The sequence below is a fragment of the Ambystoma mexicanum genome, chromosome 10 (genome assembly GCF_040938575.1).
Source record: "Ambystoma mexicanum isolate Mex_15411 chromosome 10, UKY_AmexF1_1, whole genome shotgun sequence".
NCBI lineage: Eukaryota > Metazoa > Chordata > Amphibia > Caudata > Ambystomatidae > Ambystoma > Ambystoma mexicanum.
Genome location: NC_090932.1, coordinates 1,414,566,698 through 1,414,588,042, shown reverse-complemented (window position 1 = coordinate 1,414,588,042; position 21,345 = coordinate 1,414,566,698). Strand labels below are relative to the sequence as shown.

The following is a 21,345-nucleotide window of genomic DNA, read 5'->3' as shown; positions in this document are numbered from 1 at the left end:
CCTCGCAAGTCTCGCACACACTGCACTGCCTGCTGGCAACCCCCGCACTTGGCGACTGTTTCTGTATCCCTACAGTCCCCCTACCAGCACTTGATACCTGATGTCTGCACTTGCCACCTCTGGCCGTACTTTTACTTATTGTTATCTATTAACCTGTACTGCACTGTTTTCCACCTGTGATGCTGGAAATGCATCGGAGGGACAGGGACTCCGTATCCTTGTCCTTTACTGCCTTTTATCATGTTTTCCGCACAAGAGTTCATGTGGGACTCCTGGCGGTGCAGCTCTCTCCTTTGGTTTTGGTGAACAGAGCCATGAGATACCCTTATGGAACCCATGGGTAGGGGTTACAACCCTGTGCCCCTAGTCTGTTTTTGGCACCTGTGGGTGGCCCACAGAGCAGGATACAGGCTGGTGGCAGCTCTGTGCTTAATTGACTGGTGCCCTGAGCGTCCTCCGTTTTGTGATGCCCAGGCCCTGTCGTTGGAATCGGTAGATTCCTGATCGAGACAAAATGGCCCCCGTGGCCTCTTGCCTTCCATCGCCTGTTACCTTGACCTTCCCAAGTCCCGGGAAGCCCTGACTCTGTCCCTTCCCCCTGACCGGCTGTTGGGTGGAAGTTCCATATATGATAGTGTGGGGAAGTGCCAACCAGACTGGCTGGAGCCTTCTCAATGACCGTATGTTGTGGGTGGGACCTGGTTGAATGAAGTGTGTGACAAATACGCATTCTATGTTGTGGGTGTCTAGTATCTGGTGTTTGACACAATGACTGAGACAGCCCTGCCTGAAACCGGTATGAATGCAGTGTGGAGTGTTGAATGGCTGGATACTTGTCCCAATACACATAACTTGTTGCGAGTGTCTGGAGAGAAGTGAATGGCCTGAATGCACTGTGTGCCTGATTGGCTGCCTGCCTGCATGAATGCCCTTAGTCGTGATTGGATGCTTGAGTATAACCCAGCGGAATGAATGGGAGATCAGCAGTAGATCTGGGGACCTCTCACTGCTAGGAATCGTGTTCAAAAGCTGAAGTCCACTATGACAAATAACTGGAGTAACTGAAGCTTGACCTTGAAGCCCTGCTGACCAAGAAGAATTGCTGTTGCTCTCCTTCACAATCTCAAAGCTGCTGTGTCTCCAAGGACTAACCCAGAGAGGACCTGGTAAGGCGCCCTTTTCCCGAGCTACGAGGGACCATCGTGCATCACCTGAGCTTTGCCAAAGCTCACTGGTAGACAGACCTTCGACAGGCTGCTGACCCGAGACGGGGACTGCTGCGGAATCACAAGGGGAAGCGCCCGGACCGTTGTCAGCCACTGTCGACGACCGCTGTCGCCGACTGGAGCTGCCGTACTCCTGTTTGCCTAAGAACTTTTGAATCCAAGGACGCTCTCGTCCGCATCGTCGCCGCTGTATCCTGCTGGAGAAGGCCTGGCCGTCGACGCGCCAAGGAGTATCCGCCAGTGTGTTTCCTGCCACCCAAAGACCACAGACGCCGACGACGTGACGCCCTTGCTGGGCCACAATTCTTCAAACTCTTTGCGGTCCAGAGCTATCGACACCGAGGTGCGCTGCACGCCTCTTCCTTGCAGGACGCTTACGCGTCCCCATCAATGAGCACAGCTAGGAACGAAGCTGCCACTTCACCGTCGTAGCTCGACCTGTTCTCCGTCAGACCCGTGACTCCTGCCTTAAAGGGAGGGCACTCGAGAAGGGCCATCGACTTCCCCACCGAGGAACGCTACAACGCCAGGTACTTTGGGGTTGCAGAACCATTGGGAAGTCTAGTGTGAACAATAAATGGACTGGGCTTGTATCTTCTACAGGTTGCCCAGGTGGGGGGCATCTCCACACAGAGCTGTGTTGAACGGTAGTGACCAGTATTCTGCCAATTGGTCAACCATCTTGCTTTCCTTCCTCTCTACTGCTGGTTTCCTCTTTATTGATCTGTGACATTTTGACAGTATACTTGATGCACTTTAATGAGATCTAATATTTGTGGTACCTCTGTAGAACTGTATATATTTACCATTGTTGATTTCTGAGCACATTGAGTTATTGTGATAGTGTACATAACCTTGAATATAAATTATATAAAGACTGTTTTAATCGATAGTGTGTGGACATTCCTTTGTGGGAGCTTGGGGACTACACTGTACTTTAGAACCACCCTGCATCTCCTCCTGAGAAGCTAGGCCTTGATTGCTCGACTACGTTACCAATACTAGAGAATCTTGGCTGGGGTCCTCTGTGCCTCTCCTCTACCATATAGAGAGCAGAAGTACAGACACCCCCTCTGGCGTCTTTACACCGCCTTCCCACGCACTTGCGCGATCTGAACGATACCTGGCCTAGTAGGAACGTTGTCTGTCCTCTGTTCCTCTTCCCTACCTCATCGCGCCTTGAAACACCTGTGTATAGGCGCGTTATACATACCATATCATATATCCTATCATATCAATGCAGTCTAGACCAAAACCTTTCCCGGCAATTATAGTTAAAACCAAGTTATCACCTGTGAGGGACAGTACATATCAAAGTCAAATGGACTAGAAGTGTCTGCAGGGAGCCAGGACAGCCAAGTTCAATTGGAGCACAGTCTATGGAGCTGAGGCACTTCTTAGATAATAAAGTCTTGCACAAAGTTAGAGGTTGTTGAAGAAAAATCACTGTAGGGTAATACACTGTTAAACCTGTGTATGGTAGAGCTTAAATCATCTCTAGCAAAGTAGCTACTGCAAGTCTCAAATGAGAAGAGCAAAGCTAAAGACACTGAGGTAAGTACCCCAAATTGGTACAGTACCTTTGGTTAGAAGAAGAGTGGTCCAGCTGGCTTCTGTCTGGTTGCAGCGATCCAGATCCTGGGTTCCTGGGCCTCCGTCGTGGGGACAAGAGGTAGGATATCTGGAGGACTCCTACAGCAGCAATTCGGAGGTCGGCGGCAGCTACGGGTTCTTTTCAGGTCAGCGACACTTTGTGGTTACAGCGCCTGGTAAACCGCACCACTGCAGATCTTGGACCCCGGTTGGGCTTCCTTCACTCCTTGAGTTCTGCACTCTGGTGAGGGGACTCTAGCTCTGGTCATCCTACTTCTGGAGGGTCCTTAGGAGACTCCTGGAGCTTTTGTCCGGATTGCAGATGTTGCACTAGACTACGGATTATTCGACCCCTGGCACGCTGTTCCTGCAGCAGCAAAGAAATACAGCCAGCCGGGGAAGTTGGTCCAGTAGTCGTCGCGGGGTTAGGTGGTCCCACTAACCCAATGGAAGAAGTTGTCCCTTCCGGAGCTTCTCTTGTCGGTCAGAAAAAGGAGTTTCACCACAGCAGCAGGGCTTCTCCAGGTAATTCAAAGGTCCAGGAGGATGCAGCGAACTTTGTACATGGTTTCTCCGTCGGATTGTTCTTCCCATTGGTTGACTGTCTTCAGTCAAAACCCTTCCCGTTCATGCACTTCCTAGCTGTCACTCAAACAGCAGGGTGGCTGTCCTAAAAGGACAGCCAGCCAATCGGGACTGGATGCATTCAGGTATTCCTAAAGACAAAGGACAGGGATGTTTCGGGAACCTCCCTTGCAGACACACTGGAGCCAGAGGTGGGTTTCAGTACTGAAGCCCGCCAAAGGCAAAACTAACAAAGGGGCTCAAACCTGGTTTGGCGTGCAGAAGAAAACCCAAGAAAGACCCCACAAACAGAATATGGCGAAAAAAGACGACCAGGGCAATTTTGACAAAATGGTCACCCAAGGGTGCTATAATGTAACAGAGGATTCATCCTGCAGTAGAAAAGCACAATGGTAGGAAAAGTTAAACCACTGGCACCAGCCATTTAAAGTAGTGAGGGTAACATACAAATGTTACATGAGTAGGTAGGATAAGGGGCAACTAAGTAGCCCCCCCCCCCCACCCCCCAGCACTCTACATAAAATGGTGTGTGCTGGACCAACAAAGAGAAAAGGTATGTAAAGTCCATTTCACTTTATTAATCTTGGGAACAGTAGTTCACACAAGAAAAGGTATTTGAACCGTATGAGAAATCCTAAAGGATTTCTCTATGGCACTGCACTGAAGGTGCTGTGTCACCATACAAAAAGTAGATGCTTATGGAGTTTGTCAGACTCTTAAAACAAAGGAAATGCATAATCCAAATCGGTCAAAAGAGTGAAAAAAAAGGGCTCACTCACTCCAGGGTTAAAATTAAGTCCTAAAGTCCAGCAAAGGTGCTGGGGGTCTCTAAGGTTGAAGGGAATTAACACAGAAGTGAGAATTCCCCCTAACACCGAGTGCCCTACCGAATGACTCTGGGGCCCGTCCGGTGTTTAGTATGTCATTAAACAGTTCCGTCATGAACAGCAATAAGGCAAAGAGGAATGACTTATAAAAACCAGCGGAGAACCTATCCTCACCCGGGGCCTTTCCCGGTGGTAGTCTTGCCACTGCATTTTTTATTTCGGCTTCGCCTCTGCAGGCCTCCAATACATTAGTCTCTCCCCGGGAAAGTTTGAGCAATTGAATACCAGCCAAGTACCCATCTGTTCCCAGCCTCTGGTTCAACCTCCGACTCGTACAGTTTCTCATAAAAGGCAGCGAAGGCCTCCGAAATCCTTTCTCCCTGAAGGTTTTTGTCCCTTCCACCCCTTTGATTTCTGAAACCAATCTTTCTGACCGCTACCCCCCCTCAGTCTAGCCGTCAAGAGTGCATCTGCTTTGCCCCCTTTCTCTCATAGAATTTCTGATTCAGAAATTGTAGGTTTCGGGTTATTTTTTTCTCCCTCTTCCCCCTAACCTCAGGTATGTATTCCTCTCTCCGCCCTGATGGCTCATGTGCCCTTTTGTCCATTTCTTTTCCCTCAGCGTACTTTCCACTAATGACCATCTCCTGCTGCCTGCACAATTCATTTCTCTACCTCCCCTGTGTGATTTGTTTTGAAATATTCTGCGATTTCCTTGCCCATCTCCGAGTGGAATACAGGGTCATTCCAGAGTGATTAGTTACACCTCCAGTTTGCAACTCTGGGAGTCCATGCCATCCAATGTAAGTCTACCGTCACCAGATCATGGAGGACCAGATCGGGATGATAGCTGAGCCGTGTGCTACTTCCCATAGGTCTCTAGAAATATAGATGTAGTCAGTTCTAGTGCATGTCCTGTGTGGGGCTGAATAAAAAGTACAACTCCTTTCCCCGTGGGTGGAAGTGGTGCGTTGCGCATCCCGTAACCCTCCAGTGATTCTTGGAACTCCTTGATAGCCTGGTCTTAGTGGGTCCTGTTCCCTATCATGTCTCCCTTGTCTGTCTAGCTCAATGTCTGCCCATATAATGAAGTCACCTCCTGTAATAAGATGCCATGTGCTTTCTACCAGTATTTTCAAGAATCCGAACTGACCCTAGTTTAGGGCATAGAACGTAAAGCGCACTTTCCTGATGCTGCCCGAGACCAGCAGAGCCCTCCCCATCAGATCAGACCAGACCTTGGTCAGTTCCATCTTGAGTGCCTTAGTAACACGAATAACCACTCCTGCTTTCCTTAGAGGGCCTAAGCCCCAGTATTCTTGGCCTACTAACCCACTAGAGATCTTCCCCCCCCCCCCCTCTTAGCGAATCTGGTCTCTTTTAGGAACAGGATGTTTAATTCCGATCTCTGGAATTCCCTTGCAATCAATGATCTTTTCGTGAGCGAGTTCAATCCTTTGACGTTCAGAGTCTTAGCCTTACACAGTCTTCCCATGACCTTATCTCCTCTGTGACAATCGCGTTCCCCTTGTACGGAAGCTCACCTCCCCACCTAGGAGGCCTTTGTGTGCCATTGCGAATCATCCCATAAAAGGCAAACCGTAGGGAGAAAGCCCATACCAAGGTCCCCAACCCTCCCCCACCCCCCAGGGCATTCGGCTCTCCCCAATTAACTTCACCAGGTTGGAACTGAACCACCTACGGCACCTATTCATACGGATCCCTTTCACATCAAGCCTCTTGTTCTAGAGCCCCCTTCCTCGCGCCACTAACAGTTTCTCAAAACAAAACATGAAGTACAACTCCCTGAATTTCTCATCTCCATACCACTCTATCCCCAACATTACAACATGATTAGGTTTCTTCATACCATAACTGAGATCATAGCTGAGACCCCCTCAGCATGGGTGTCTAGTGTTGCTCCCCCTCCTTTATTTGTTAATAGTAGAGACGTGCCCCAGTGTTTGGTCAGGTCCCCACCCCAGGGGGTGTGTTCAGCTTCCTGAACTTCCTGGGATAAGTCTCCTTCTCAAGCCCTTTGTCTGCCAGGTCCTCCTTCTGCCGCCTTGTCCTTTGAGGTGTATGACGTCTCCCGTGAGTTCCCTGGTAAACCTGTGAATGTCCTTCTCTGTGATGAGCCTGTATTTGTGCCTTATTTTGGTGAGGGTCAGCGGGGACAAGTCCAGAGAAACCGTGACCTTTGTTGTCCCGTACAGCACTGCGCCCTATAGCCTCGCTCTTTCGAGGATTTTGAGTTTGTCACAGTAGTTGTGGAAGCGAGCGAGGACCGACCTGGGACCTCCGGCCACGCCCCCGGCCCTGTAGATCCTCTCAATCTTTGCCTCGTTGAACGAAGATGAGTGTTGTGATTTCATAGAGGGTTCTCCTGAAGTCATTCTCCATCTCTCCCTCTTTGTCTGGGATCCAGAAAATTCTAAGATTATTGCGCCTTTTGTGTTTTCCGAGGTCGTCCATTTGGAGCATCATCTCATCGTCTCTCCACCTCCAAGAGACGCACATCCATCTGGATCTCCAAGGTATCCCCTGCACTTGCGCATTCTCAGTGTCACTGGGCCTAGCAATATCGTTGTTTCGTCCTCCCTTGTACCGCTCCCTTGCATCGTCGTGCCTTGAAACACTTGTGTATGGGCGCGATATAAATAAAATATATCCAGCTAGGACTGGTTGTGCTCTACCTCCTCCAGGCTTTCCTCCATTTTGTCGATCCTTGGGTGCCCTACATGAGTGACTCCCTCTCTGATCAGTGCACTGGGCCAGGTGGGGGGCTCGGTCCCTCTTCTAATCCTGGGATTTTGGGCCCGATCAGTATCCCTGGGTCACCCCAGGTGCTAGAGGGTACTCCCCTCAGTCGGCCCTGCTAGCTGCGGGCCTTGTATGCTCTGATATTTTAGAGCTTAGGGGGTGGGAGGGGCTTCCTGATGGGGCCACTCGCCTCCCTCTGGTGTCTCCAGCGCCCAACCCTCTCTCCTCTGAGGTGGGGTGTGTGGCAGGGGCCTCGGGGTGGGCCGGGGAGCCTGCTGGGCCGCAAAGGCACTTTGGTTTTCTTCTCCACCACTGCTGGCCCAATCCGGACTTTCCCCGGGCAGTTTCACTCTGGTGTTCGACTCACAGGAGCTGTGGAACCGCTGGGGTCTCTGGTTGGGGTTGCCTGCTCCAGGGGAGGCAAAAAGCAGGAGCTCAAACCACTTTTTGGGGTCCTAACAGGAGCGGAACGCTGTCAGGCTGCCATAACCTGCACACCCCCTGGTGGCCTCTACGCCCAACATTTTTAACATTCTGTCTATTCTTCAGATTCATCTGTCTCAACTAGTTTTCCCTACTATAAACAAAACATCACCATTTGGCATGGACGTAGACCTTGTTTCAAACTGGCTACACTCAAAAGAAAAGTAATCTGGGGATGGCTTGGATAAGATTTCTTGACTTCCAAGATTGCTCATCTGCTTTTGTGATCTCTCAAGATGCCTTGTTGGTATCAAGGGGATGAAAGGACAGGACCACCATCTTGGCTGAGACAGAAGGGGTACTTGAAGAACCTTTACCTCACACTGACCTTAATTTTTTCATCTCACACACCCTACTAATCCTGGAACTAAATGTCGAGTTTCAGATGGGGGGGGGTGTTGGTTTCGTGAGTACTTGAATCATGGAGGAGCCAAATTGACAGCCAGAAACGGGCGTTGCATGGGTCTTGCTCGACCAGGGAGATACAGACATATACCAGTATAGTGGTGAAAATGTAGGCAATGTCTAACTTCACAGATTCTGGAAGGTTTGGGTTAAGCCAAGGTGGAAGGAGAGTGGGAGTATGATTGGAACATAGCCTAAGGTAATGAGCAATAGGCTAAGATCTGGTCCTTATGGCAATTGGTCTCTAAATCAACTGCTTTATCCAGAACTGTGTACTGTCTGGGCTCCAAAGTCATATGAACCCCACTTAGACTATTTTAGGACACACGTTCAGGCGGAAAAATGCTTGTTTTGCAAAAAGAGGAAGGAGCTTGTCTCCATATAACTTGCTGTTGAGGGGTTCTTCATTCTTTTGGGGTGTTCATTTGCTCCATCTGTAAGATTACCTGTGTAAACTGGCCCTATCCCTGCATGCAGCTCTGGCGGGGTTTGTAGATGTCTGCAGTGTTCAAGGGGTGCAGTCCCTTGATTTATGGCTCACCACAGAGTTTGTTAATTGTAAGAAAGCTGGAGGCGTTCACAAAAAGATCCAGTGGAACCAGGTGTACTCCAATTATAGATTAAACCTGACTGTTTCGCAAACACAATATTCAACAATTTGAGCTCCATTCTTCCTATTTCTGAATGAATCTAGCTGACCCTGGCCTGAAGGTTGGTATTGGCTAAAATAATGACTTCCTACCACAAACTTCCTTGATCAGTTGCTTATTTGTACACCAAAATATCATTATGCCTATTGGGACTGTTTTCGCTTCCCCATCCACCATAGCTGAAAGGATGCCTACAATGGAGGTTATACAGGCAATGAACTTCAGATGCCTGAACGGTTGTGGTGACAGCGGAAAATGAATACCCTTAATCTTACTACCCTTCACATAGCTAACCGACGGGCTATTCACCTGATTTTGGAAAAGTGGATGCCGTTCCTGGTAGCTGGGACCCAATGGCAGCACGTTGTAGTGGATGATGGAGTGCTCCAGGCCTGAAGTAGAGGTGCAGGCAGGTGCATTGCATTGCACACTCTAGCTGCTTGCTTATCTCATATTCTTCCAAAGAGGAGGTAAACCTTGTAAAACCATCAAACACACGTTAATAACCTGAGGTAATTGCTCAACCTCCATGCCAAGTAGATGCTAAACATTTCTGTATTCAGCCCCCTCCAGCATGGACATTTAGCCAATTTAAATTGTTGTATTTTTTTTGGATGTGAAACGTCACTCTTGTTAACTCTTGGGACCCTCAAAATGAGGGCTTGCAAGCAAATGCATATGAGCCGTGTCCCTGCAGATGCTAAAATCTCCATGCCTCACTTTGGATCTAAAACGTTCTTGCATGACATTTTTAGAGTGGGCGTTCCTAAACATCTTTAGATCTGTTAAGGCCACCAAATCCCAATTCTTGCAGGCCATATATAAAACCAGAAAGACATCCAGTTATAAGGGAGAAACATTCTAAAAGTTTCTGGTTGGGCTGCTTAAGGGAGTTAGTTAATGGATGCTGAAAATGTGATCCCTTTTAGTATTTATGAAGTGCATCATTCACTCTTGGCGTTGAGAGACCAAAAAAGGTGGATCCAGGCTATGTTTCAGTGAAGGGGAACAACCAGGATTGTAATCCCATTCCTCAAGGAAAGGTGATCAGATATGTGCTGGATGAAATTTCAAAAGGAGAGTTTCTAAAGTGCCTCAGTGGCCTGCATTTCCAAAGTAAACCAAACCGGCCCAGGCTTGCATGTGAACTGGGGTTGCCGGAGTTAAATTCAGCATGTCCCTCCAAGTTTTAGTTTCCAGCATATTGCACTTAGGGTTCAACTAACCTGCCCAACCACTCCCCTACCCCACTCGATTTCAGCCCTGAACATGACCATATGGACAATGTTGCAGACCTTTAACATGGTGGAGAAAGAGTAGCCTCCATACAGCTTATGATTGAGGGCTGCAAATGGAATCCTTGACCATTCCCAAATCATGCCAAGCATTCTCTGTTCTAAAATAACTTCGAGATTTGGATATTCCCTTGGTCTCAGAATGGTTGTACCCAAATTCGTAATGACTGACTTTTTATATAATCCTGTTTTCCTACAGAGCACCATAATCTTATTTATTGGTGTCTATTGGAACATTGTCTTAGTAATATTGCTTCAGTTTTATTAAGTAGACGTTTGGAATCAGGATTTCTGAATCCAACTTCTGTCTCCTCTCTCCCTAGCCTTCCAGCCCTCCATTCCAGAAGCACACAGTTTGAAGTAGTTTATCTCTAGAAGTGGTGCACACCTTTGGTCCTACAGCCCTATTGGGGTTTCAGCATAACTACCGACTATGCAAATGATTTTCCAATTGAGTCTAATACAGATGCAATTTATTTATATTCGTATGGGATATCCTGGTCTAGAAAACGTTTTCATTGTGTCCTCAATGCAATAGTTCATACGCTTGGGTCGGAGAGTTTTTGATTGAATCCATCTACAATTTTCCAAATTATGATTGGTTGAGTAGAGCTTAAACCAGCTCCTGTATGTTGGCCATCAGCCAGTAGGCAGGAACTACCGCTGTTGAGCCAGGTGTGGGTACACCGCACACTACAAATATGACTTTCGCATGAATGCAAACTTTACCTTTTTGCCCATTTTTAGTGTTCCATTATGTTTAAATATGTACTACATGTATCTTAATACTTTAACATTTGCAAATACTCACTTATTCATGCTTGTAAGGAACAGTTTGGTCTGTGTGAGCCAAAAGTCGCTTCTGGGTTCAAGGTAACCAGGCTCTGAAGCTAGAAGCTCAGAGAAATTTCAAATTCTGAAGTAATATTTGAGGTACACCTCACAGGGCTCAAAACTGAGTGATGCTGGGAACGATTTGACTCCTGCTTGTCGTCTAATAGAGCATGGTTAGCTTGACATCAACCGCTTTCAGGAGCTACTTTTGACTCCAAATGCCGATGTATGCATAGCAAATATGTGAATTTAACTCTGTGCCTTTGGGACAAGCTGCAAATAAATATCAGGACAAGTCTATGTGAAATGTAAAGCATAAGGGGGCATGCTAATGGACAAAATGATACATCTAACATGCGTTACATTTACAGAAACACTATGCATCTGCTCCTGGTTCCCCAGTGGTAGCTCCTACTCACTGGAAAATGCTGGATACCCATGAGCTGATTTTAGCTCCTGCTTATCCAATCTGAATTTCGGTCCCTGCCACCGCATACATAATTTTGTTCATTACAGTTGAATGAGGCACTTCAGACTATTTTGCAATAACTAATTTCTTTTTTTGTTGTCTTCAAACATTTCTAGATTGAAGTGAACAAAGACGGCAAAATTGTTGATGCCAGGTTTAAAACATTTGGATGTGGATCTGCAATCGCTTCAAGCTCGCTGGCCACAGAGTGGGTGAAAGGGAAAACGGTATGATTTGTTTAACGTCTTCATCTTGTTGCACGTTTTTTCTCTCTACAGTTAACTTTTAGACCTCGATAGTTTTGTGAACTCTTAGATGTCAATGTTTATTTCACTGTAAACATCAACAAATGCCAATTTACATTTTGATTTGGTAATTTATATCACGCTGATGGAACCTAATGGCCAAAGGCACAGTAATGCAATAAGAAGCAACGTGAAGCCAAGGCTAGTGGGGGAAACGAGCACACTAGAAAGTATATGAATCTGGTGTGTAGGGGGATTGAAAGCTAGGCCCCAGAGCCGAAACACTCCTTGATCTCCCTTAGTTTCCCCTTTAACCCAGAGGTTGAGAATTTGCTGAAAGCAAGTTCCTTAGAGGAACATAAGGGACAATCCTGCTAGCCAAATAGTCCAGAGCAAGTGCGTGAAGACATTTTGTAGACCAATCAACCAATGTTAAATCTTGTCGAGGAGGCCAGGAAGACTTGCACAGCCAGCATTGGCATAATCAAATTTGGTGACCTATGGGTTTCTATTGTGATTCTTTTCAGTTCAGCAGATGCATGCTTGACTATGCACTTTCAAATACTAATTTGGGGAGCCCTCAAGGTCCCTTTTTGTTTTTCTTTTCATTTTCTTTTTTTTTACTGATCTATTCACCATGTGTTTGCTTACAGGTTGATGAGGCCATGACTATCAAGAACACTGATATTGCCAAAGAACTGTCTCTGCCTCCTGTTAAGCTACATTGTTCTAGTAAGTTGGTTTGTGTATCACATGTTGTGCCTAGAAAACTGAGTGCTTTCCAATAGATGACTCCTTCAAAGTGTAAATAATGCCAATTGGGATATACCCATATCACATCTTGACCGCCGGGCAGTTGTTTTACTTCCAGCAATACATTATCCATTTTTGTAGAAATCCCCAGTGATTTATTTCTAGAAAATGGTCATCTTTCATTACAAGTGAGTTCAAAAACATCTTAATGCTGGGAATTCTGCATCCTCTATGGAATAGGAAAGCAGGTTCTGTACATGCTGCCAACCACATCTTGCTCAAGGAGTAAAAAAATCAAATACTGCTAGGGTGTTTTACCATGGGAGCTTCTCTAGCAAGAGAACTCTTTGACCAAAGTACTTAAGTAAGGATGGATGGCAAGTAAAGTAGGGAATATGAGGGCATGCGTGTGAGAGGGGAACATGGGAGACCGGGAGCAAGTGAGAAAGTGCTCGCGATTGCACACACAATCGCTTACTGTTTATAGACCGAGAACTAGGAGCTCTGGGTGGCAAATCCATTCTTTAAGGAACTGAAAATAGTGTTCTGAAAAGTTGAACTACAACTTGCCAACAAAGGAAACTAATGAAGTCAAACATATTTACATGGTACATATACCTGTTAGTTGGCCTGGCGGGTCAACTAACAGAGGGAAATACTCCCCATGAGCTTGCCAAATGTGAACTACAGTTCCTTTATTACCATCATTTTAGATTAGATACTTGTGTGATAATGTATAAGCCTTACCTTTTGCTACAGTATGCTATCTTTATTAGAACTCTGCCAATATGCCTGTGAACTCTGCCCTCCCTTAACCCAGAACCCCCCCCCCAAAGTAAGGCAGCCCAGAGAGAACTATTTTTGGAAATAGCCCAAATAGGCAATGCAGAAATAGGTTTGTCCACTCTTCTACAAGTTCTTTGCATTCATGTAACTGGAGTAAAGTTCTGGATTATGCCATACATTGGTGTAAGAGCATTTAGGGTAGCTGTGGGATTTTGGGAAGGACACTGTTGAAGGTTTCTTTTATACACAGACGGTCAACACATTGCGATGGGTTTAAATGTCAGTGTTGATTTAACTATACCAAATGCAGTAAATCTCAAGACCATAATGTATGCAATACCTTTTCCCAGAAATGTTGGCACAATTCAGCAAAAGATCAAGGTACAGTGTGCCTTTCCCCTTGGAGCCCATATACTACACTGGCAATGTTTGTTAATGTTTGGAAGAAGACGGCAAGATGGGGGAGGACCATTGCATAGTCCAACATCTAGTGGAAGTGGCAGAGTATTACAAGATTTGTTTTCGAAGCTGAAACTGATGTCGACCTAGTGTTAGAAATATTCTAACGTGACATGTACTGCACCCATGGTCCTTCATGCGTCGAGGTCCCTTGGATTGTTTTTTTCGCCATCGAAGTCGGTCGCAAATGCAGAGCTAGGCTGATGCCTTTTAATTAATTGAAAGTTTACTTGTAGACTCTTTCTTTATTGTTCGCTTTGCTGCACAGCCAACAGAGTGCTTGATGGCTTTCGGCTTTCGACGAACAACCTAATTGGTCGACGACTGACTGATCGACCAGACGTGGCCTACATGGGCCTATTCGGGCTTCACCCATTAAATCAGGGAGAGGTTCTTCAGACTGACCGCTTTAGAGAATGCATATTCTGTCACCTCCTGTCCTGTTTTCTCGCCAATCTGCCCCTGCAAGAAAATAATGGACAAAACTCCCTTTACATTTTTCCCCTAGCTGCTACTGTAAATTTCTGTTGAAGGACACACAGCGCGTGTGCAATTACTGTCTCCCGAGCATCACCCCGAAAAAGTTTGCAAATCCTGTAAATTTGTTTGACCTAAAACTTTAAAATATCGATGCACCAAATGCCGAGGCCTCCATTGGTGTGACGGAAGACTCCAGCGAGAGCAGTATCTGAGTAATGAATGATGTCGAAGGCGAGCGGGGTTGGTCAGAACCCATGTGTGGGCCCCCGACTCCAAGAAGCAGGCCGGCGGCACTGTGATGGAGAAGACGCACAAAGGCATTAAAAACCTACCCCACGGCTGATTTTAGACGGTACCGTTGAGTGTTGAAAGCCCATGCAGTAAGCCTCAGGTTCTTCAATGCCCTCTGGGCCATTGCGTATGCTTTCGCCTCATGACATGCCTCCGAAACCAAACCCGAGTGTTGGTTCAGACCCTGCACACACAGGCCCTTATTTCGCATGCCGAAGAACAGCGGGCAAAAGGCGTTTCGGTGGCCCCCCAACAAAATGCAGGAGTTAATCAAGAAACACGTCTGTGCTTCCCTGCTTAAAGCAAGATAGCCGAAAAAGACACATATTTTCAACGCCTTTGCCCTAGAAAAGCACAGGCTGCAGTTTCACCCTCTGTAGACTCTCTCTCAGGGGCTATGCACCACAATGATCAAACTCCCTCCCAAGCCACCCCTATCATGTCAGGTTTCCCACCTTCATATAACTATACACCTGAACAGTTTAATAAGATCTTAAGCAGGATGTCAAGTTTTGTGGACTTTATGGACCTACGCCCAGATCAACTGTCATCCCTTAAAGATGTCTCACAGCCATGGGCCTCAGCACAGCAGCCTCCTGCCAAAAAGTCTCGTCTTGAGCCACAGCCTAGCACCTCTGTTCTAGGTACCCCGGCCTCAACCTACCAAGACCCCTCTCCGGACTTGTACTAAGATGACCCCTCACTCAAGGGGACCTTTTATAGTCCAGACCAAGACCAATTTTATGACGATGACATTTACGTAATCCAGTCACCAGACCACCAGGACTAGCCAGTAGCAGATTCTCCTGTGATAATCAACTACAGTACAATGAACTGCTACTTAAGGCTGCACAACACCCAAACATCCACACTCCGAAAGCACATGTCGACAAAGACTTTGTGGAAGACTTTCTGGGAGACAAAAGGTCTGCTACCCAGTTTATTCTGCTCCTGCAGTCTGTACAAAGACTCATCCAGCCATCCCTATTGGTGCCTAGTCTCAGAAGGGCAGTCAACCGCAGAATAGAAAAACTATTCAGACCGGAGCCCACTCGCCCTCTGTATGTTAGGCGTTAGTGGTCACACCACCAGAAACCGGGCAGGCACTCCCCTGGCGTCAGCAGAGGTCCTGCCAGACAAGGAACGCAAAAACATATATACTTTCAGGAGAAAGGTCACCTCCTCTACAGCATACCAGACCAGAATTGCCAACAACACTACACTTCTAGCTAGTTACGGCTACCACAAATGGGATGACCTGCAACGCCAAATCGAAGCCGTCCCGGAACCCCTTAAGGCTCAACTGTTTAAGGCTATTACAGAAGGCAAGCGGATATCAAACTGCATCCTGAAAAATAACCTTGATGCAGCATCATAGCAGAGGGTACGCTTATCAAGCGCCACGCCTGGCTCAGACAATCGGCAAACTCGGGCAACCCTCCTAAACATGCTGGTGGAGCCTAATGTATTTGGGAAGGCTGTCGAAGACTCCCTTAAGAGTGCTAGGAGGAATACGATGCGCTCATATCCCTTGGCCAGTTAACAAACAAGTCCTATGTTCTACGGGGCTCCTCAAACTCGAAGGTTTCGGGTCAGGGTGCTCAACGTTCCTCGGGCTACACTCTGGGTGGACACTACTCTTCTTGAGGCCAATCGCAAGGTCAAGGTTACTCTTCCAATTTTCAAAGAGGAAATAAAAGGGGCAGAAACTTACCTGGGAGAGGCGCCACACCTCCCAAACAATGATGCACCGCTTCTTACCCCTCCCATGCCACTCCAGTAGCAGGCCGAATTTCACACTTCACCAGCGCATGGGAGGGGATAACCTTGGACAAGTGGGTGTTGTCCACCGTGGCAGGCGGGTATTGTATAGAGTTGTTAGATAAACCGCCCTGCATGAAAAAGGAAACAGTCGATAGAAGAAAAACGTGTATTGTTGGAAGAAGTAAAGGCATTGCTGGCGAAAGATGCCATAGAGATCGTCCTAGCAAACCAGGTAAACACGTTCATTTATTCAACCTACTTCCTTGTGCCAAAGAAAGACCTTTCCATGCACCCAGTATTAGATCTGCGCCCTGCGAACAAATATGTCGAACCCCAAAAGTTTTGCATGACCATGCTCCAAGAAGTAATCCCACTCCTAAAACTGAGGGACTACGTGGCGACATATATGAAATGAAATATGCATACTTTCATATTTCAAGGCTCGCTGCGCACAGAAAATATCTGTGTTTTCAAGGTAGCGAGAATTCACTACCAGTTCAAAGTACTCTCCGTCGGCATCGCCTCAGCACCAAGAGTATTCACAAAGGTAGTCGCAGTAGTGGTAGCACACCTGCACAGGCGGTCCATCCCAGTATACCCTTATCTGGACGACTGGCTACTCACCGGGGAATCGCCTCAAATTTGCAAGTAAAATACGCAAATGACAAATAGACCACCTTTTCAATCTGGGCTTCTCCATCAACTAAAAGAAATAGTCTAGTCCCCAGCCAAATAAAACAATTTCTAGGGGCTATTTTAAAGACTAATGAGGAGCTGGCTTTCCCCTCAAATGCGAGTGTACAAAATATGCTGTTACAAGTACCTCACTACAAGGTTGGTCGCCAGATAACTGTATGCAAAGCAATGTGCTTGCTTGGGATGATGGCCTCATGTGTTCAGTTGGTTCCACACGTGCGCCTGCGTCCAATGCAGGAATGGTTGGCAAAACAATGGTCTCAGGCAAGCGTTCAGTGAGACGATCTAGTGGTTGTTTCGTTCACCTTGGTACAGGCTCTTCACTGGTGGTCCAGGGGCAACCTGCTAAAAGGACCACCCTTTTGTGGTCCAACAGCACAAGCAATCCTGACTAGACTTTTCACTCGCCGGATTGGGGGGTGGGGGGTTGGGGCCCTCACTTCCTCCACCACACCCCACGGCCAGTGGATAAATGCCATAGCCCAAAGACCCATATACGTCCTGGAACTATTAGCAGTCCTCCATGCTCTTCAAGCCTTTCAGCAACATATTACAGGTCAAACAGTGCAGATCCTCACAGCACCACTGCCATGTTCTACCTAAACAAGCAAGGAGGCACACACCAAGTCTGTCCAAGTTATCCCAATAAATATGGAAGTGGGCACTCGAGCGGAACATGTTCCTAACATCTCAACATGTTCCAGGGGAACTCAATTCTCTGGCAGACGCTCTAAGCAGAAATCCTCTATTAGACGAACACGAGTGCCAACTCGACAGATATCTGGACAAAATATTCTCACAATTGGAGTCACCCCTCGTTAGACTTGTTCACCGCACAGTGCCCAGACTTCGCATCCAGGTTTCCCCAATCGGGGTCCAAGAGGAACATCCTGTGGACGAACTGGTCTGGCAAATTTGCGTACACTCCTACCTAGTATTTAACTAGTGCATCTGGCGGCCCCATCGGCTTACACCACTTCACAGAACAATGTCTGTTGGAAAGTTCGAGTCATTAAGGCATTCATGGAAGGCGTAAAAAAGCTAGACCACTCCCCCCCCCCCCCACCCCAATTTCCAACGCTCCCCCGGCTTGGGATCTCAATGTTGTGCTCTCCAAACTCATGGGTCCACCCACATCTGACTTACAAAACTGCATTCCTAGTAGCTATCACCTCTATAAGATGAGTCCGTGAGCTTCAGGCTTTGTCTGTACAAGACCCTTTTTTCATTATACACAAGGACCAGGTTGTCCTCGAACGCATCCTAGGTTTTCACCTACGCTCATTTCATGTACCATGTTAATCCATAAAATTCCCTACCTTCTTTCAATATCCATCAAACTCTGCAAAAAGAAGCCTCCATACACTTGATGTACGGAGGGTGGTCTTGCACTATGTGAACAAAGCTAAACCTCTAAGGAAGACAGACCGACTCTTTGTTTCCATAGCACCTGGAAGAGAAGGCGATCACATCAAAGAACGCCATCACCAGATGGATAGTCGAGTGAATACAGCTTTGCTATGCCCTATCCAAGATAGTCTTACCGTTCACCCCTAGGGCTCACGCTACCAGAGGTACAGGAGCTACCTTAGCTTTCATTGCAAACGTCCCTCTAGACGCCATTTGCAAAGCTGCTACATAGAGTTCCATCCATAAGTTCACACAGCATTATTGCATTGACACACACTCTAAAGCAGAGTCATAGGTGGGACAAGCGGTCCTAAAACACCTCTTTGCCGCTGTACATTCTCACTTCCCACCTAGTTCTCCAAATACTGTTCTCTAATCTATGCAGAGCATGTGATCTAAGCAGATCCATAAGCTCCAGAAGGGGTACGTTACTCACCGTAATTGTATTTCTTTTATCGGCTTAGATTCACATGCGTCCACCTTTCCTCCCCTTCTGGAGTAGAAGGCGCATAGATGTTTTCTGGGTTATCACTTTTTCTGTTTTATCAAATCTATACTCGAGCTACACTTCATGCAACCTTATGTCAGAAACAATCAATCTGAAGGACCTCAACACGTGAAGGACCATGGGTGCAGTACATGTCGCTCTGTGGATAGTATTCCTAACGTGCCCTGTCGACATCCGTTTTCAAGTTGAAAAGCATATCTTGGAATACTCACACTAACTTTGCAAATAAAGTTTGGTGTTTTGTCCAGGGGGGGCAAAGTTATAGGGGGGGCAGGGCGGGTCACATACCAAACCACTGGATGGATTTTCACCACATTTGCGGCAGGAGCGGCGGCTTGGTCCCGAAAGCGTGTTTTTCTAAATTTGGGGAAAATCCATCCAGTAGTTTTTTTTTCTTTTTTTTTTAAAAACGACCAAAAAGTAGGTCTAAAAAAATTAGTGATAACTAGGTCCGCTCCTTGGAAAGGACACTGATTTGACTAATCGGCTTGCAGCATGTCCGCGGACAGGCGACATGTACTCTGATTGGCTGGGATGAGGCGTGAGGTGCATCAGTTTCGATGCGCCCGCCATCTTGTATTCGCGGACCGCATCGGTTTCCACAGACAACGCAGTAAAAACATATTTAAAAAAAAAAAAAAAACACCACATTGCCCTTGTCAAACTTATCAAATTATCTCTGGGGAGGTGATGGCCGATGATGATGGGATGGAATATGCCTGCAAGAAGCAAAAAAAAAAACAGGTGTTTTTTGCCACGAAAGTCTGCGAACAGTTTGGATGTTTGCAAACAGTCCAGTTAAGTTTGCGGACACATCTGCATTACAGGGTTGGTGAAAAGCAGTTCTTGGATGGCTTATAACTTTGGCGCCACTTAATGAAACTGCATGAAATTTTGCAATTATATTCCCGACCTGATACGAATGTGTTTCCAGTTTGGTAGGATTCTGTCAAGAGGGGGCAAAATTAGAAGGGGGGGGGGTCTCAAAATAATAAATGAGGTGCCATTTGCCGAATCGTCACTTAATTTGGCAAACTGATAATAGATCTAGATATAAATGTTTTTGTGAAGTTTGGGATTTTGTCAAGAGGGGACAGAATTGGAGGTCCCCAAAATATTGTAAAGGCTTAAAAATGTGGTGCCATTTGACAAATCTACACAAAGGTTTGCAAAAAGATTATAGATCTAGATATAAATGTTTTCGTAAAGTCTGAATGGATTTTGTCAAGTGGGGGCTAGGTTATAGGAAGATTGTATGTGCATACACAAACACTTTTGAAAAAATAAAACCTGGGTTTCACAATAAAACCTGTTCTAAAGGCGCATTCAGACTTTACAAGACGGGCCTGGCTCAGCTCCATTGCCCCAGACATCCCCGCCCCCTCTGCCCTGTCCCACGCCCTTCCTCCCCAAACAACCATCATTCCTGATCACACATCAACCCCTTGTCAAAACTCAACCTATACTAGGCAGCACCCGCCGCACATGCCTATCATCGAGAGCCACACACACTGACTCTCGGGACGCACCCATCTCCAGCACCTCCCTCTCAATAACCTTCACCCCCTCTCTATCTCAATACCATTATGGCACCCAAAATCATGAAACCCAAGAAAATACTGTCACCGCTCATCAACTATCAGAAACCTCCCCTGACCAGCCCAACACCAAAGCAACCATTACCGAAGCTCACCTTATCCAACCCCCATCTCTAGCAACATTAGACGGCCCCTACTAAGAGCCCTACTAAATGTCAGATCCCTTGGAGAATATGCAAGCGAGATACACGACTGCATATTAGAGTTCAAACTTGACTTCCTGGTGCTTACTGAAACCTGGCTACATTCTGCATCAGATTCTCAGATTACACTAGCCGTCCCCATCGACTACACCCTCAGAGCAAACCGTTCTGACACCACAGGTGGTGCAGTGGCCATCAACCACAAAACCTCACTACATTTTGGGGAATGTAAAATGGAAACACTCAGTGGCTATGAAACCCTCCCCCTTAAATTAGCTGTTAACCATCAATTTCCTAATAATCTACAGAACACCCAGCACTCCAAGTAAGCCAGACTTGGACCTACCACTACTAATCATAGCACTGTTTAAACCCAAAACAAAATACATCTTCCTAGGAGACTTTAACTTAGGTTATGATGACCCTGCAGACATGGAAGCTGTAGCCTGCAAAAAGGCATTCCAAAGATGCAATTCTCCCAAATAGTGAAAACCCCTACTCATTCTAAAGGTAGACTACTTGACTGGATACTGGCCCTTAATACTACAGTAACCAAAACAGATCCTCCAATTACAATGGATTGACCACTGTCTAATCAAATTCAAAATAAAGCTAGACACCGACCACAAAACTATTTGCAAACCTCTACCCATCCAGGTCAGAAATGTGCGTAAACTCGCCCCGGAAAATTTAAACCCAGTCCTCAACCTACTGAACTCCAAACCACTGGATTGTACTAGTTCAGAAAGGATTGCAAAGCACTACCACCAATGTCTAAAATCAGCGGTTGACGTAGCCCCCCTCAAAACCAAAGTGCCCGAAGCTAAATGCAGCTCCCCCTGGTTCAACAATTAACTTCTAGAACTTAGAAGACCAAAAAGATGGTTTGAACTCCCAAACAGGAAAAACTCCCCAGAACTTCTAACCAAACTACAATAATTATGTAAAGCCTACAAACTGTGTACTCTCCTATAAAGCGGAATCTCTCAATGACCGCATAGCCGCCGCAGCCTCTAACACCAAAGTACTATTCACTATCATCGGAGAACTAGAATCGGCCATTCTCCCCACCAGCCCTATAG

The 21,345-nt window shown here is 46.6% G+C and overlaps 1 protein-coding gene across 1 annotated transcript in view; it reads left to right on the top strand.

Moving 5' to 3' along the window:
* The window catches only part of ISCU (iron-sulfur cluster assembly enzyme), a 78,107-nt gene that overhangs the window by 40,928 nt on the left and 15,834 nt on the right, over positions 1-21,345 (top strand). The window contains exons 3-4 of the mRNA XM_069619463.1: positions 11,247-11,357; positions 12,029-12,107. Coding sequence (XP_069475564.1) covers positions 11,247-11,357; positions 12,029-12,107 — 190 coding nt within the window. The remainder of the gene's footprint in view (positions 1-11,246; positions 11,358-12,028; positions 12,108-21,345) is intronic.